The following is a 17,991-nucleotide window of genomic DNA, read 5'->3' as shown; positions in this document are numbered from 1 at the left end:
ACTGTTTCTTCTGCTTGATCTTTGTGCTTGTGCAATCATGGTTTGAGGATATATTACCCAACTGAATCTGTTAAAGTCAGGTCAACTGACATTCTTTCTAGCTTTGCAGCCCATAAATGGGGTTCACCTGCTGTTGGTGTCAAAATGTATTCTGTGAGTTTTATTAAAGTCTCCACGACCATCTCCACTGGAGATGTTACCACTTAAGTGTATCTAAAAGCTGAGAGCACCACTGTTAGCATTACCATGTTATATAGCAAGTTATGATGAATGTCATGGACGCTTTAGGCACTGGACCAACAAAGGGCCACTTATCTTTTATCTTTAACAGAACCATGCAGTGGAGAGAATTTGGCCAGAGGTCAACAAGCGGGTCAATTATCCCCTCGAGACGGCTCTTGTCCAGATGGTTGACCTGGAAGCTCTGGACATGGAGGACGAATTGAACAAATACTGTGTGTCCAATCTTACATGTCTGTTGAGCCAGATTGGATTACAGAGAGCTGTGCAGGCATGGAATGTGCACAGTATTCCAGGTGTGTGCATCTGTATTCAACACTCATGTATCAGTCAACACTCATGAACACTGCAGGAAGGAGAAATTGGCTTATTTTTAGGGGTTGAAGCACGTAGTGCTGGAACCCTATTGTATTTGCTGGAATTCTTTGTTTCTTTTTTTCTTTCTTTTTCTCCACTAAAAGTGTCTGCAGCTCAGAAACTTCAGATGGTGGTGCTAGATCGCACATATTTATGTTTTGTTACGTAACTCTCATACCGCAAGTCCAGTTGATGCCAAACTTTGTACACAAATCTATGCGTCCTAGATGTACAACTTTGCCATTGGGACTACCAATGTCAGCAATTTTAATTTTCTGCCATTTTTTATTTTATGCAAAACATTTTTTTCCAATAGGCTGCACCAAAATTGGTAGACGGCTTCAGGGGACTGAGATACACAAACCAACCGTAAACCCGCCCAATCACATGAACCGTTTGGCCGCTGTTAACAAATTAATTTTCAAAAAATCGTGTCTAAGTGGCCAGAACTCCATGGTAGTTTTAGTTAGGTAGGTATTATTGGTAGGTAGTATTGAACAGTTAAATGATATTTGCTTCCTGTTATTTGTTTCCTGCTTTTCTTGTATGGTACTTAATTTACCTTAAATACTTGGCGGAAACATGGTGACTGTCACACTCAAACCTCCACTTCTACCCACACACACTCACACAGTGTCTCCATTCACACATACAAACACTCATGCACACACAGTCGACTCACTCCCAAACCACGCACTCTAATGACCAAATGTGAATAAGGAAAATCCACGACAGTGGAGCTTTAATCATTGTTTTTTGCCAGCCTCTAGCTGTGGGCACATTGAGTGTTCTTTTAGCAAGCATTCATTTAATGAAAGAAGGGAGGAACAGATTTTTTGTGTGTTTTTCTTAGGTAAATGCACTCCAAATCTTCTAACCCAAGATGGATGCAAGACAAAGATTTCTGAAAACCTACTACTGGGAGCATCAGATGCTGAGATCTGTACAGACGGGAAATGGGAACTCAGTTGACCAGACAGTCTGTTTGGGACTGACCCGTTTCATTCTGAGGAGGACAGGGTTAGGTCAGAAACTGAGTTCAACATGATGTACCCTGACTTGCCAGTTGTTTTTAACTATGTAGTGAATAAACACTAAAAGGCACACCAAAACTGACCTTATTACCATCACCAGGAGACATGCATAAGATGGTTTTAGTGGTTGTGCATATACAGACTCACTGTTTTGTTTTCTGAATGCACAGCACCTCCCCAAAGAGTGTAGCATTGACGCTGTGCCACTGTGATCCCTGAAATTGTTTATACAGGATGTGGTTGTTGCCCTACAAAGCTAATTGCATGAGAGCAAGACAGACAGAAACTGAGAAATATGACTTCATTATCTTCATCTTCATTATCATCTGTCCTGACAAAAGTATTCTTGGTACAGAAGGGGATGATATATTTCATTTAGGAGCATGTGGGTCTAATATTTGTTAAAATTAAATCTAAATTTGAGTCATGATGTTTACCTTTGTAGGGAAGTATAGTGTAATAAAAGTAATGACTAAGAGTATTATAAATGTCAAGTATTGGACATTTCATTATGCATTTTGATGTTTGAAATGTTTTGTTTTTTTGTCATATCCCTGTTGATCAAAGTTGTAGTTTTACTGCTCGTTGGAATAGATTTGTTGTACCAACTTTAAGTGTATCTTTTTCTTCTGTCAAGGGGTTTAACCTTTCCCAATTGAACTGTTTATCTGACAGCTGAATGTATGTTAAAGTAGTAGCAGTTGCGCGCTATATGTGTTTTATATGGAGGACCAGAACTGTCATTTTAAGAAATCAATGAATAAATAAATAAATAAATAAATAAATGCAATAACAAATAAAGGAATAAATCAATCAATAAATGAATGAAATAATAATTGCATGAATAAATAAATGCATTAACAAATAAAGTAATAAATTAATTAATTAATAAGTGGTAAAATAATTGTGGGAATATTTATAGAAATATGTAAAAAAAAATCAATCAATCAATGAATAAATACCATTTTTTTTATTAATTAATTAATTCATTCATTCATTCATTCATTCATTCATTCATTCATTCATTCGGGGTTTCCGGTGTAGCCAGCGGACATCCGGGCCAAGACTTCCTCTTCCGTGCGCCGGTCATTGTTTACAGTCCGATTAGCAACTTGAGACGCGAGAATGGAGTTGGAGTTGAGAGACGACGTCTCATATGCAGATATCTGTTTATAGAGATTAGCCGAAATGTCGTCTGGACCTAAAACACCTACAAAAAATATCGATGTTTGTGTATTGTGTGGAGAAACGTTCGACTCATCGACTTTATCTACCTTTATCTGGGGGCCGTCGCCTCCAGAGTCTAATCGTCGTCAGACCGATAGACGATGGGTTCCGAGATTGGTACTGTGCTAATGCGTGCTCTTTGGGGATCAAGACTGGGTCTGTGTTTATTTTGTTGTTTATTATTCTGTTATTTCATCCCTATGTTTATGTTCAAGCACTTTGTGACATCTTGATGTTAAAAGGGCTTTATAAAATAAACTTGATTGATGTATGTGATACGCTGCTGTATTTATTGTGTTATTGTAGTTATTGTACACTGTGGACTGTTATTGCACTCATCACTGCACTACCACTGTGCCGTCATCATATTACCACTTACCTACTGTGCAATACTACCATATATCACTTATCATTTAGTATTTATATTATTCATAACACTCACGCTCCTGATGTTGTATGTTATATTGTATATTGTATTATAAATTGTATTGTAGTGTACATTGTGTAATGTACGGATTGTATTTATTGCGTATTGTAGTTCTTATATTTTGTACTGTATTGAGTAAAAACAGGACAATTACAGTTACTACATTTCAAGATATAACTTGTAAGCCTAATTCTGAGGAGAGTAGGCAACAGAAATATATGGTCAATCTGTCCTTTCATTGTCCCATACGAAAATGCTTATACAATTTCACTCATATTTCAAGTACATCAGCAATCACTGACTGACCCAAGGGTGGAACTACATCACTGGTGGGGGACAACATGTTTACTATTTGCTTGTATTATGTCATTATAATGTTTCCTATTTGTATTCGCCACTTTGTTGGGTTAGGCTACACGCGGGAACATGGTGAATACGATACTTCGGTCGACACGTGAAGGCAGCAAAGGAGTCATGGTAGAAAACTAAGGCTTTTGAAAGAACAGGGTGAATGTTGTTTTTTCGGTTGTTGTTTTTTTGCGGCTGCTAAGGTACATAAAGCAGTATCTGTCTGTGGGTTATTCCACTTTGTGCCGGTAGGGAGCGGTGTGGAACACCATGCCTTGACAGTAACATGGCGGTCAAGAGCAAGTTTCTGCTTAGGAAACTGAAGGAGTTAAAACAACTGGGATGAATTTTGTTTTATGCTATTCGAGACAGAACACCGGCTGGATTTACATGTTGTTGGGTAGGTGAACTGCAGCTCTCATAATAATTGATGGTTTGATTCTCGGTAGCAGAGCTTGGGATTCGATCTCGACAGTCAGGCTCCAGCCATGTTCGATACGAGGCTTTTCAGTCTGTGCCACCGGGGATGAAGACAACTATTTAACCGGGGTAGTTTTTCTCCGGGTCTGGTAGTCCTCGTGTTAGAGAGCCTGTCCTGTAGGCCTATGTGAAGAGTAGCCTATTGTAATTATCCTACCCAGTGTTAAAAGCAATAGACTCTGAAGCCTGTTTAGCCGGTTAGCTAGCTGTTTGGTGTTAGCTAGATAGCATTGCTACAATGACAGCCTGCCAGGTCTTGCTGGTAGGCTTGCTGTCCGTATGTCGCTATTGGGAGCAGTTTAAAAGCACGCTAACTCCAGATAGCACCTATCAGTGGGGTCAACACCAGCCACGTAGTCTGCTAACTTAGCCACCTGCATGTCGTCCTGTAACCGGAAGGTCTCTTGTTCGACCCCCGTCCCCAAAGTGTCAGCCCTACGAAATGCTCCAAGACACATATGACACGCTGAACTCCATTGAAAAATGTGGCACTTTAATGTGGTCTTGCGTACCGGCAGAAGTACACTGCTTAGCTTTAGGGTTTTCTGGTAAATTCGGCATTTAGATCATCCACTAAGCAGCATTTAATTTCAATAAAATCGCAACTTTTAGAATTGTCGCACATAGCTTGCTACCGCCCGCCCCTGTTTTTTGGTGGAAGTTGAAGATGGGCAGACTAGTTACAAAAGTTTAAATTTCCTTGAAATACGTGGTGGTTGGTATATTGAATATATGCCGAATTGAAGAGTGACTACTAACAATTCATAAATTGTCTTAAGTCATGTTCTATCAAGTAACGTTATGTACCTTTGACAATAAACAAGGTAACATAAAACTGCCAGATTATTGAATGAGGTTTTGGGTGACTTTCTCTCCATACGAGAACGGATCTTATCAGGACTACTGTATGTAGCCCTACTGACTCCACTGTCTGACTGCTGATGTAACCCCTGCAAACCCGTTGAAAAATATCTATCTAGCTATAATCTAGCTATCCAGCTGTATTGGTGGTTGATATAAGTTAATGTCACTGCAAGTCCAGGCCAAAAGAGGAAACATGGATGTATCATGATAAAACTTCTATACTTACACTCATTACATTCTTAATGATATACCTTTATGTATGTAACAGTAAATACCTTTAAATCTTGTGTTTGTAGAACATTTTGGGAAGTTATGGTTTACAAACATGGTTAATAGGATAGATGGTTAAAGAAAAGGTGTAGAGAATGAAATGTCTAACTGTTCTATTGTTGTGGTTGTTGTCTGAGCAGCAGGAAGGCCAGAGGAAGATGGACGTTGCTCTCACAAACAAGGAGGCGGAGGCATCTAATGACGCAAACACTGCACAAGAAACAAAACAAGAGCCTATGGATGCCACTGACTCAGGACAAGGTACAATGTTGTAGGAGTAGTAGTAGTAATAGCATTAGTAATAGTAGTAGTAGTACAAGAAGTAGTAGTGTTTGACCATCTAAACAAAAATCCACCCTATGACACTTAAACTCTGTTAAAAAAATCAGATATTGGCCTTGTATTCCTGGATCCATTTCGTCGTTTGGTGGTGTATTTTTCTTATTCCTATGGATAAGTGGCCAAATGTAGATGACAGACAATGGAGTTTAATAGGAGAATATTTTTTTCAACCAAAACATCAACATTAAACATCATCATTTTGCACAGACATGCAACAGTCATACAGGGAGAAATCGATGGTGGTAGAAGAGGAAAAGATACCAATTTCTCCACCAACAGGAGCCTCAATAGACCGGAATGCAATGCAGTTACAAGACATGTTGCATTTTTTTTTTAATGCTTTTTTATTAGAAAGTGGTAAGATTGGGGAGAGAGGGGGGTGACATGTGACAAAGGCACCATGCTGGATTCGAACCCAGGATGTTGCAGTCACATGGTATGCGCCTTAGACCACTGAGCCACAAGGACGCAACACCTCTCACTTTTTCTCGAATGGAAAATCTTTCTCTCTTGCCTTACTATCACTATCGCTATCACTATCATTATTGCTCTCTCCTCCGACACCTAAAACCAACGGCCGGATGCAACAAGTTCTCTGGGGGATGTTGAAAGTCATTCTGGGAAATGTAGGAAATCACTAACTGAAGTGGAATTAGACAAAGCAGGTTGAGGGAAAGTGGATACAATAAAAAGGTGAATTACAACACTTCACAAAATAACTCCTGGAATGTATTGGACATCACATACTGATGATATACAACAGTGTAAGAGTATCAGAGGGTGGAATTTACTTTTTAAAGAAATGAAATTGCTCCAGATAAGACTGTTCAGCAATGTAACATGAAGATGCAGTTTGCATCTTTAATTAGGAACACTCCTTTAGCCACAACCTCTAAGCAAAAATCTCACTGTGGGGAATCAACGGGACATCTGTAGGGACAGCTGGGTTGGGAGGCACTGAATTTGATGAAATATTATTGATTCCACATCTGGGATACAGCAATGTGAGATGCAGCGGCCTTGGGGAGAAATGGGATGAAGTGGGGTTAGCTTGTGGGAACTCCTCTGTGAATAGAGCGTGCAGACTGACTTGGGATAGGAATCAAACGTGGTACCTGGCATCTTTGGAAACTCTCATTAGGAAGGGGAAGGGAACCCTGTTTGAGTAAAGTTGGGTGGAGGCACCTGGCAACTCTGGATCTGGGGTGGAAGGACATGGAGACTCTGGAACTGGTGTGAGGGAGGAACTTGATATTTCTGGAAATGTGGAGGAGAAATTGGACAACTCTGGATATACAGTAGGTCAGGGGAAAGACCTGGCATCTCTGGAACTAGGAACTCTGAAATAGGGGAGGAGGCATCTGACATGTCTGACCTGACATGTCTAGGAGGAGAGTGGAAGGAAATCTTGGCATTTCTTAATGAGAGGTGGGAAAGGCCCTCAATCTCTGTGAGGGATCAAGATCATGTTTATGAGAACGTTTGAGCCAGTCCTGTTCTAGATTGTATAATAAGATTCAATTAGATGTAAAAAATATTTGACTCAGTGGATTATTTGGACAACACGAGTGGACATTGAAAAAGTTGGTGATTTCAATATGTCGTACCTATCCATTTTCTAAATTAAGAGATAGAAGAAAATAGAGATAAACTTATGTTTTGGAAGTCAATATAACAATGCACAGAGAATAGGAGAAGATACACAAGAAGAGAATTTTACAGATGATGCAGGGTTTGACTCAAAATTATTCCCATGAATGACATCCTTACCACTAGGGTTGTTTCATGGGCATTGACGTAATCAATATAATGTAGCACCAAAAAACGTTGGATGTTTGGTGCCACTTTCAATACTTTACTTTTCAATAGATAAATACACTCACGAGCACTTTATTAGGAACACCTGTACACCTGCTTATTCATGCAATTATCCTATCAGCCAATCATGTGGCAGCAGTGCAATGCATAAGATCATGCAGATACAGGTCAGCAGCTTCAGTTAATGTTCACATCAAACATCAGAATGGGGAAAAAATGTGATCTCAGTGACTTTGACCGTGGCATGGTTGTTGGTGCCAGACGGGCTGGTTTGAGTATTTCTGAAACTGCTGATCTCCTGGGATTCAGTCTCTAGAGTTTACACAGAATGGTGCGAAAAACGAAAAACATCCAGTGAGCTGCAGGACGGAAACACCTTGTTGATGAGAGAGGTCAGAGGAGAATGGCCAGACTGGTTGGAGCTGACAGAAAGGCGACAGTAACTCAGATAACCTCTTTACAACTGTGGTGAGCAGAAAAGCATCTCAGAATGCAACACGTCTAACCTGGAGGCAGATGTCACTTTGGTAGCCGGTTGACACTGAGCTGAAAGCTGATACCTACCCAGTATTAGTATGGTGTTCCTAATAAAGTGCTCGGTGAGTGTATATCACTGGAGAAAACTGTTTTATTGTCCCTTTTTGCATAGCCAGTCACTATGAGTGCTATTGCATTCAGCTATACTTATGACTAGAAAAGGAACTGTGTGTGCTATACATTTACCTATGTGGCTATTGCCTACATGCCAGACACATAACCCACTGCAACTCACTTCAAAACAACAAATTCAGTGCACATTTGGACTCGGACTGACTTTTTTGATCATTTAGGCTACATTTCAAGCCAAAAGCCACACAAGTCCTTGACCAACGGCAGTATACCCTCCTCCACCCTCTCCCGAGTGAGCCCTGTGCAGTACCCTGGCTGGAAATCTTTACAGTTTGTTTAAGCCAACTATGTCCATGTACCCTTTCAACAACAGGTTGATTTATTTTAGTTGGTAAATTAAAAAAAAAATTGGTAATAGCATAATAAATGTACATTTCCTAAGGAAAACACTTTATATACATTCATTTGTAAAATTCAATAGCTGGCTTTATAAAAGAGATTGAAATGTTTTCATTTACATAATGTATCCATAAAAGTATCGTGTAGTATCACTATTGAATTCAAGGTACCGCAAATAGTATCGGAATAGAAAATTTCCAAACGATACCCAGCCCTACACACCACCACGACCGGTGAGTATAGTTTCTGAAAGTAATGGAATTTAGATGTAGTGGCTTCATTTAGGGAATAAAAATCACTGGAATTTAACCATGTCTCTGTCAAAATAAGGAAATTAAAACAAAGAAAGAGAGAAGAAATGAAATCACTACAGATGAAAAACATAATGCTCAATGATGTAGGCTAACATTTCGAACGCCAAGTGGGGCATTGAGAATTAAATCTTTATTTAAAAGATCAGGAATCCAATTCAGCATTTTGTTAGAGATCTGTTGAAGCCAAAGGAACAACTGGCACTTGTGGCTCTGCACAGGCCTACTTAGCAGTTCAGAGGTCATGTTAAAACGTAAATTTACAAAAAATTTGCTTTAATCCTAGATCTACTGGTATTCAAGCTTGATGGTCTACTCATGGTTCCAGGAGAGAGCTTTGTCAGGATCTCTTGGAACAGCTGATGCAATTTGTTTACTTGTATGATGCTGTGGTTATTAGACAACTTGTTTGCATCTTTAATTAGCAACACTTCTTTTGCTACGACCTCTGCAAAAATCTCACCATCGGGAGTCAAAGGTACATCTGTAGGGACAGCTGTGTTGCAAAACACTGAGTTTGATGAAATATAATTGATTCCATATCTTGGGTACATCAATGAGAGATGCGGTAGCCCTGCAGAGAAATGGGATGAGGTGGGGTTAGCTAACAGGAGCTCTCCACTGTGAATAGAGTGTGCTGACTGTTTGGGAGAGGAATCATACAAGGGACCTGGTGTCTTTGGAAGTTCTCAGTAGGAAGGGGAAGAGAGACCCCTGTTTGGTCTGACAGTTGGGTGGAGGCACCTGGGCAAGTCTGGATCTTGGGTGGAAGGACCTGGAAACTCTGGAACTTGTGTGAGGGAGGGACCTGATATTTTTGGAAATTTGGAAGAGGAATTGGACAACTCTGGATGTAGGTATGGGAAGAGACCTGGCATCTCTAGAAATAGGGTGGAGGAGGGACATAACATCTTTGGATTAAATTGGGTGGAGGATGTAGGACTTCTGAATCGGAGGAGAAGGAGGAATCTGGCTCCTTGGATGTAAAAGAGATGGGGCGCCATATCTGGGAGAAGAGTGGAAGAGTTCCAAAAGGGCCAGGATCTCTCTGTGAGAGAAGTGGAAATATACTGTTAGCCTCTCTGGGAAAGATCTGTAAATGGTTCCTGGGTTGCAAGTACTGGCATCATTAGAAGAGGAGGATAAATTCTTATCAGGTTTCGGAGTGGAGATGCGTTCGGCTCACTGTGAGAAGACAATAGCGGTGCATGGTGATTGGAAACCTTTACATTTTGTTTGACCCAGCTGGTGGTGCATGGTCTTCTTGACCTTCACAACACCTAATGTTATGTTGTTTGCTAACTGACCTTTAAGCTCTGAGTGCCTCAGTGCCTTGCCAAGGAGTTTTGAACCCTCTTCAGATGCGCATCCTCTTTCATATAGTGATGAAATATTCTTGTGGAGACTATAAGTGCACATCTTTTGCATCAGTGCAATCCGTGTTGTTCACCATGATGATATGAAGAGGAACATCCAGATGTGGGAGCAAAGTAGAGATGATTTCCGCTTCACAATAGTCTTCAATTGCCTTAAGCATGACGGCGGATAATGCAGGAGCCACAAGTGCTTTCTTGGGTTTTAAACCATCAACCATCAAACCTGGATCCCTGACAGGAGAAGAAATCTTGCCATTTGGACAAAGACAAAAGCTTAGTAAAGCATAGTTTCTTGATTTAATAAAGTGAGCTATCGGTGCTCAAGGTTGACTGTACCAGCTACAGTGATCAAACAGCATTTTTTACATTAAAATGTGTTGGGTTACTATTTAATTAAAATGCCAGGGAGATGAGGTTTTGAAAATATATTTCATCCAAAAGTGCATTCTTTAGAGCTGATTGATGGAAGTGTTTTTTTGGGGGGGTTTTTGTGGACATGTGCAACTATGTTCCACAAATATGGTTTCTTTATTAAGATGACAAGAATTATTCAAAGGATACAGCCTGTAAGGGATGACAAAAGAGAAGATATTGGTGGAATTTGATCTCAGGATAGCTGGGCACATGTGGTTCTTATGATGGGAGTTTAACCTCTAAATTATCTGGCACATTGTTTTAATTGATTTCAACCTTTTATATAACTCAAATGATGTGGAATAATAATGTCACTCTTCTTGCAGGGCAAGATCGGCCGTCCGAGCAGTTGTCAAATTTAACCCCCAGCACACGGGGGCGACAACGGAAGAAAAATCCCAAATATTTTGACTACGACACTGGTGAGAAATCTCCTGTGCAAAGTCCCCAGCAGAGACGACCTAGAAAGACCCCAGTGAAAAAGGGCTCTGAAGAGGGGGAAGCTTCTGGGATGACTCCGGCGAAGAGAGGGAGAGCTAAGAAGGCTGTGGAACCAAAGGCCGATGGGGACCAAGAAGCAACCGACAAAGCACCCCATGAGTCTGTTGGAGAAACCTCCCAGAAAATGACTAAAAAGACCCCGGGAGCCAAGAGGACTCCAGCAAAAAAGACTCCTGCCAAAAAAACTCACGCCGCCAAGGATGACCTTTCAGCAGCAGAGGGAGGAGGCGCAGATACTGAGCAGCAGGAAAAGGAGACACCAAAGAGAAAGTATGCGAGGAAGCAGGCTATAGAGGAAGTAGCACCAGCTGAAGCTCCGGCATCTCAGGAGGACCAAGCCCCCGTTGAACCTGAAGATGATACCGTACCTGGTGGCCGCCCCAGGAGAGGTGCCGCTAAAGCGTAGGTCACATCTAGTCTGCCACTACACTCTCTGTATTCATTTACAACATGGTTGTATTTTATACTTAGTTTCAACAAGCAATGTGCCCTGTAGAGCTTATTAGAGAAAATGGAGATAAAGAGAAAGAAGTTATTCACAAAAGTGCTGCTAGTAATGATTCAGTCTACTCACCTTACCCTATGTTTTTGATGGAGGCAATAGTAGGGTTGTTGGCAGCTGCACCAATGAGAGATGAGGAGAGGCCAGAGAGAGCTGCCTAACATACAGCAGCCAAGTTCACGTCAGACTTCTACGATGAATTCTTATTCAGAACTACAAGTGTTGTTCACGCACACTTGTGCACTGAAAGAACACCCAAGTCATTCAGTATCAAATATGTTCTAACAATGTTCTAACAATTTTTCCAGGGCACTGAAGTACCTCCACTCCTTGTCAAAAGAAGTGTTTGACCATTCCAATGACGAGTTGGGATCCCAACCAGGCCCCAAGGGCGGCAAAGGTACTGTAGAAATCCAGCATGTGATGTATTTCCCGTTGAAACAGGATATTAAAGAAAGACAGTCACCACTAAGATTTTCAGTTTTCCAGGAAGTAAAAGTAATGAGATTTGATATAAAAGTACAAGAAAAAAACATTTTTATCATTTTTTTGGTCAGAAATTGGCAAATAGATGTAGCCTATGGTATGATGGTCACAATGAGCTAAAAAGGAAAAAAAAAAGACATTTTTCATTTCAGTGTGACTCATAAGTCTGAAAAAGTATGTAAAATTAGATTCGGCACTTGGCATAAAAGTATGGAAAAATATTGTTGTTCAGCATATGGCTACACATCTTATGCTTACACACCATCATTTCACAGATTATGATACGTGTTGCGAAGAATAATGCCTAGATGACAATCACATAAATGACAGTGATATTATTCATTCATGATCGGCTTATGTAATATTTAACACTGAACAAAGTCTGCAAATCCTGCAATGATTTAATTAAGTAAAATAAATTAAGGAAAAAGTATTGAATTTTAAAATGGAAAATGTGTTGGAAACCAGCTGTTACAGTAGAATCTTGTTTCAGTATCTCCATATACTCCGATATAAATGATTGTGTATTTTCAGCAGGAGGTAGAGGCCAGAAGAGGAAGCGCCCTGACTTTGACACCGATGACACTGCAGAAGATGAGGACTTTGTACCAGATGTTGAAGAAGAGGAGGGCGAGGAGATGGAAGAGGAAGAGGCACAGGGCTCTGATTGCGAGTCCGACTTCGAGCCAGCTGGGAAAACTCCAGCAGCTTTACGCCTCAACAAGAACATTGTTAGTACTCTTCTCCTTTCCCATCACCATGAGGCACTAGAGAGACAGGGGCATTGAGTAATCTATGACCTTTATCGATTTATATCAGTGTTTATCAGTTTCTTGCATAAACCTCTGGTACAGCGCCCCCACCCCACCTTTTTCACCTCAAAGTTTCAAAGGAAAGTGAATATTTTCCTGGGTTCTATTTTTTTTATCCTTCTCTGGGTTTGTGAGGCCAGGTTGACATTTAAGACAGCGTTAAAGGATAAGGCTGGTGTTTTTTAATGCATTGCTTACCGTCAACAAATCCTATAAAAATAACAAAATCAGCAATGATTTTGTTTTGCCAGCAAATCTCGTCCATGTAGCCGGTGCCCAATAAAGCCATGTCCCAGCAGCCATAGAACTCCATTGTATTAAAAAAACAATTAAAAACACGTCAAAGAGCCATGCCGTTGCTCTGGTCAACATATTTCATCATCGCGATGCACCGGGCCAGCTGACTTTTTCCTCAAACAACTTAATAAGCCGACTGTAAACACGTTTGCGATCTCAGGAAAGTAGTTCCGTAGTACCGAAAATAGTCCCCGGCGTAATGAAGAATTTGTTCCCATTTGAATTTGATTTGGTAATAACTACAACAGCCTGACTTTTCGTGGTAACAGTTTTAAAATTGATTTCTAAAATTGAAACTATGTCTTTGTGAGCTGTATTTCAAGGCTTTTAGCTTACAATTGGAGCCAATGACTTTCGGGTTGAAGGCTAAAAACGGTACTTGGGAAGTCAGAAAGTAACGGGAGTAGAGCAAACGCATTGTTGATTTTGTTATTTTCATAGGATTTGTTGACGGTAAGCAATGCATTGAAAAACACCGGCCTTATCCTTTAAGATCATTGTAGAGTTGAAGGTGGGGTAGGCACCTTTAGAGAAATGAACAAGTACACAAGTAGTACACAACAACAAAAAAAAAACCTCCTCCCTCTCTGCTCTCTCCCTCCCTCCAAACAAGGCTCAGGTGTGCATGAGACGGGCAAACTTAATAAATTCCAAATATTTTATGCAAAACACAGTTCTGCTAGTTCAGTCTAGTTGTAGCTAAAACATTCGCCAACGAAAATAATTTTTGTCATCATAGATTAGTCATTGTGGTTAGAAACACGCAATGTGATACGGACATTGGTCGAGCTAGGTTCACTCTGTATGGAGAGAGAAAGCGCCGGGTCCTTAGCATTGGCCAAACGTGATAAATTCCACTTTTTATGCAAAACACAGTCCTGCGAGCTCAGTCTAGTTGTAACAAACATTCACTGGCAAAGCAAAATATGTTTTTGTCACACACATTAGCTACCACAGTTGCAAATCCGACTCACTGACCTGAATGTGGCTCCTTCCTGATGAACAGGTCTTGTGCAGTGGGGAAAATAACAACAAGTTTATTCCAGTCCCAGTATTCAGTTTGGATTATGGCAGTTTCTTGTCATCTGTTATGTGGAAATATTTATTTTCTTTCTGCAGTTTGCAGGGCAGGCAGGACTAGACTGTGCACGTGTGGTTGACAGGCAGTAGGGACGCCTCCTTGCAGAGAGCCGTCCTGATTGATTAAGATTCAGGCGCCCTGAGATTTCGGAGTGGCTGATTACAGGGCCTGGGACAGCCACAGACACCGGATTTTTGCATTTGATTTATTGGTAGCTGTCAGGATGTAAAAAGAATTTCAACAAATATTACCAAAATTGTTCTAAAATAAATTGCCTACCCCAGCTTTAGAGTAACTGAAAAGTGAGCGAGGAGAGGAACTGCAAGGAATGGGGAAAAATTATACTAGACCTAAAACTCATTCTCTTATTCTTTCTTGTCCTGCAGCAAGGTCAGATGAAACAGTGGGGCAAAGCCCCCAATGGGCTCTCCAACAACATCATGAAACCTGCCTGGGAATCCACTGAGACGAACAAGAAATTGTAAGTAGCTGCACTCAGTGCTGCACTCAGTTTACTTCAATTAATGGCAGCCATTTTGGCTACATTCTAGCTACATGGGAATGTTTGTTATAGCTATTGTTTGGATACTGGAGTTGAATTGATATGTGAGAAAACTGACCCATTAGGTACTACAATGAGACAATGGCCTTATTCCAGTGTATTACCCCAAGGGCTTCCCATAGACAACCAGTGTAGTATTGAACAATTCTTCAATAAATATGTAATCAATCAAACTGATTCACATTCACCATATACCAGAGGTGGACAATACTAACTGGACCAGATTCCATCTTTAATAAACTGAGAATATTGGCCCCATATATCAATCAGAATGAAGCTGTGGGTTGGTTTTTTCTGCCGCTGGCAGTGTTTATGACTGTGTATATACTGTATATATGGTTGTTTGTGACACATTATAATGTTGTGTGTGTTTCCAGCCGGGAAGAGCACTGCAGCAGCTGGGTGTTCCCAGAATGGGTTCCCTCCGTCAACAAATGGTACCATGTACCACACAGGTAATTCCAATTTAATATATCAGTCATATTTAGTAAATGCTTATTCAGTGTTCTCTGTATTCAGGGGGCTTGAAAAACAATCAAAACAAAGTGGGAGGTATACTGTATTTTAAAACTAGAAAGGCCAAGCTGCTGTCAGCTAACTGCTGTTGTGAGTTTTAGATTGAAATATCTCAGCTCACCCTCTGGAATCCACTGGGAAATGCTGACACTGAAACATCAGGTTAACTGAGCTGACTCTTCTCAAGCTACAACTCAGAGTGTTTTGGAGTAGAGACTAGGGACAAAGACAAGACAGTTTACTGTGTCACAGTAACCTATTTACTTTTACTTATAACTTTACTGAATGGATCTACAGCCACATCACAACAATCTTTTTCAAGTACCTCTTTTTCTTGCCTTATTATATATTTAGGCATTATTTGTGTTAAGCTAATTCTCCAGTGGACCTCCATGGTGGAGCCAGACGTTGCTGGGAGATTTCTGACACAACTGCAAAGCTTCTATTCAAGTTCATAATAAAAAAAGTTTGTATGTCTTATCTGTTCCTCAGTGATTTGGAGAAGTACCTGCCTCAGGAGCTGCAGTCGGCTGCTTTCAAAGTCTCCAGAGAAGGCCTCAGCAAGGATGAGACGCCTCTGCAAAGACTCAACAGGTTAGGATGATCATCCATAAACCCCATCCTACTTGCTCATTGTAAGCCGCTCTGGATGAAAGTGTCAGCTAAATGCTTAAAAATATATAAGATTTGGTGTTTAATCAGGTTAGCGTTAGATTTGGAAAGTCGCTTGTTCACATTTTTTAAAGCCCTTGTTTTAATGAAACTGACCAGATTTGAGGCAGTGGCTTCCCACCCGGAGCGCTGGGACATGTCACTGTATGCAGGCGGGCCGGTCTGGGCCATGGAGTGGTGTCCGACGCCCGACGGTGCCACGGCGACCCAGTACGTAGCTCTGGCCTGCCATCGCGGGATGGATGACCAGCACTTTGCCAACGAGAAGTACACCGGGTCCGGACTCATTCAGCTGTGGGACCTGGGCAAGCTGGAATACGGCAACAGGTGGGGATGAAGTGTGCACACTAGGGTCATCGCATCACATCACTGGTCTGACTTTAAGGGAGTTCTCAAGAACTTTTCTCGTAGCTTTGGACTGTTTATTCACATGGTTGTGCACGGAAAATGCCCTCGCGCTTCTACTCTCACCATTCCTTTTTCCTCTGTTATTTCCTGCGCCATGTCTTCCGTCCACCCCTGTCTGCAGACCGGAGTCCCAGCCAGCCCTGACCTATGGCTTGGCCCAGGACAAAGGCTTCATCTGGCACCTCAAGTGGTGTCCTGCAGGAGCGTGGGAGCTACCCAACTGCAGCAGAAAGGTAGGGCACATACAAGCTAGGCCTCCACTGATATGAGTTTTTGAAGGCCTATACCAATAGTTTTAGCCTGAAGCTGTTGATATTAAAATCTTTAAATTTGTTCATTTTCATTGCCCTGAAGTGGCAGACCCCACCCATCTGATTCGCTAAAGAGGTTAAAGCAAACATGAATAATTATTTGCAACTACTTTTAGACCCGGTTTTATTTCCTTATCCTTACCTCTACCAGGCTCCTTTCCTGCCCAGACTGGGTCTTCTGGCAGCAGCTACCTCCACCGGCGTTGTCACCATTTACAGCCTGCCCCACCCCGATGCTCTGCACACCAGCAAGAGGCTCCCTAAGTCCGGTAAGTAGAAGCAGTCTGGGAGTAGAAATCGTACGCACCCTAAGAGCGTCAGGTGGCTGTAAAGTCAAACAATACCACTTGTGTGAGATCATGTCCACCATGGTCTCATTTGTTTACGGTAATAGTACCAAGGTAACACATTTAATATGACCTAGGGCGACCTATGACCTATGCTAAAAAATTCCAAGTGTTCAGTGTTTAACCCAGAATTTCATTCTTTACTGTGTAGAGAAGTCTCTGGCACAGTACTTAAATCACGGAACAGTAAAACTCTCCATTGAAATCCAGGATAATATTAATGATGCTGAATAATTAGTTCAGGTTTCGGGGCTTCCCATTGACAAGCAGTGTAGTATTGATCAATTCTACAATAAACGTGTAATCAATCAAACTGCATCATATCCATCATATCAGAGGTGGACCACACTGACTGGACCTGATCTGATTTGTGATAGAAGGACAGTATCATCCCTATATAGCGGTCTAACCCTAGTCTACATCTTGTATTTTTCACTGAACTACTTCTACTTTGAGACGCTACCTGGGTCAGGTGGATGAGTAGAAGTTGAATAGAAATTAAATCACAGCCCAGAGGTTGCAGTTTATCCTTTCTTTCAGCAGAGGGCGGTGTTGCCTTTCTAAAGCCTGAAGTCAGTGCATTGGATCCCTCGGCTCTATTGTAGTCTGTAGTCAGGACTTCTCTCCTCTAGCTGCAATTATGAAGCAGCGTGTTAGTGTTTTTTGTTGGGTCACGGCAGCGTCACACAAATGAAGCGCCAGACTGTGGAGTCGTACACATCCCACCCTGTCTTACCGATATTTTTGTGCCGATATTCAATATCTTTATATTTTAATGTCTCATTAGAATCAGTTCAGGTTAAGGGCTTCCCATAGACAACCAGTGTAGTGTTGATCAAATCTACGATAAATATGGAATCAGTTAAACTGCATCGTATCCATCATATCAGAGGTGGACGACACAGACTGGACCAGATCCCTTTTTTAATAAAAGGACAAAATCAGCTCCATATATGGCTCCATATATTGGTCAAACTGTA

General features: G+C 41.2%; 2 protein-coding genes across 3 annotated transcripts in view; one reads left to right on the top strand and one right to left on the bottom strand.

The window, feature by feature from the left end:
• The window catches only part of cad (carbamoyl-phosphate synthetase 2, aspartate transcarbamylase, and dihydroorotase), a 425,149-nt gene that overhangs the window by 158,517 nt on the left and 248,641 nt on the right, over nucleotides 1-17,991 (bottom strand). The gene's annotated exons all lie outside the window — the stretch shown is intronic.
• Nucleotides 3,898-17,991, top strand: part of gtf3c2 (general transcription factor IIIC, polypeptide 2, beta) — a 29,466-nt gene continuing 15,372 nt past the window's right edge. Inside the window, exons 1-11 of the mRNA XM_078290062.1 lie at nucleotides 3,898-4,033; nucleotides 5,388-5,508; nucleotides 10,843-11,419; nucleotides 11,828-11,919; nucleotides 12,540-12,736; nucleotides 14,582-14,676; nucleotides 15,135-15,212; nucleotides 15,766-15,867; nucleotides 16,045-16,272; nucleotides 16,475-16,586; nucleotides 16,816-16,933. Of these exons, the coding sequence (XP_078146188.1) occupies nucleotides 5,406-5,508; nucleotides 10,843-11,419; nucleotides 11,828-11,919; nucleotides 12,540-12,736; nucleotides 14,582-14,676; nucleotides 15,135-15,212; nucleotides 15,766-15,867; nucleotides 16,045-16,272; nucleotides 16,475-16,586; nucleotides 16,816-16,933 (1,702 nt within the window). The 5' untranslated portion in view covers nucleotides 3,898-4,033; nucleotides 5,388-5,405. The remainder of the gene's footprint in view (nucleotides 4,034-5,387; nucleotides 5,509-10,842; nucleotides 11,420-11,827; nucleotides 11,920-12,539; nucleotides 12,737-14,581; nucleotides 14,677-15,134; nucleotides 15,213-15,765; nucleotides 15,868-16,044; nucleotides 16,273-16,474; nucleotides 16,587-16,815; nucleotides 16,934-17,991) is intronic.

The sequence above is a fragment of the Centroberyx gerrardi genome, chromosome 18 (genome assembly GCF_048128805.1).
Source record: "Centroberyx gerrardi isolate f3 chromosome 18, fCenGer3.hap1.cur.20231027, whole genome shotgun sequence".
NCBI lineage: Eukaryota > Metazoa > Chordata > Actinopteri > Beryciformes > Berycidae > Centroberyx > Centroberyx gerrardi.
Note: the sequence above shows the minus strand (reverse complement) of the source record. Positions and strands in the feature narration are given on the sequence as shown.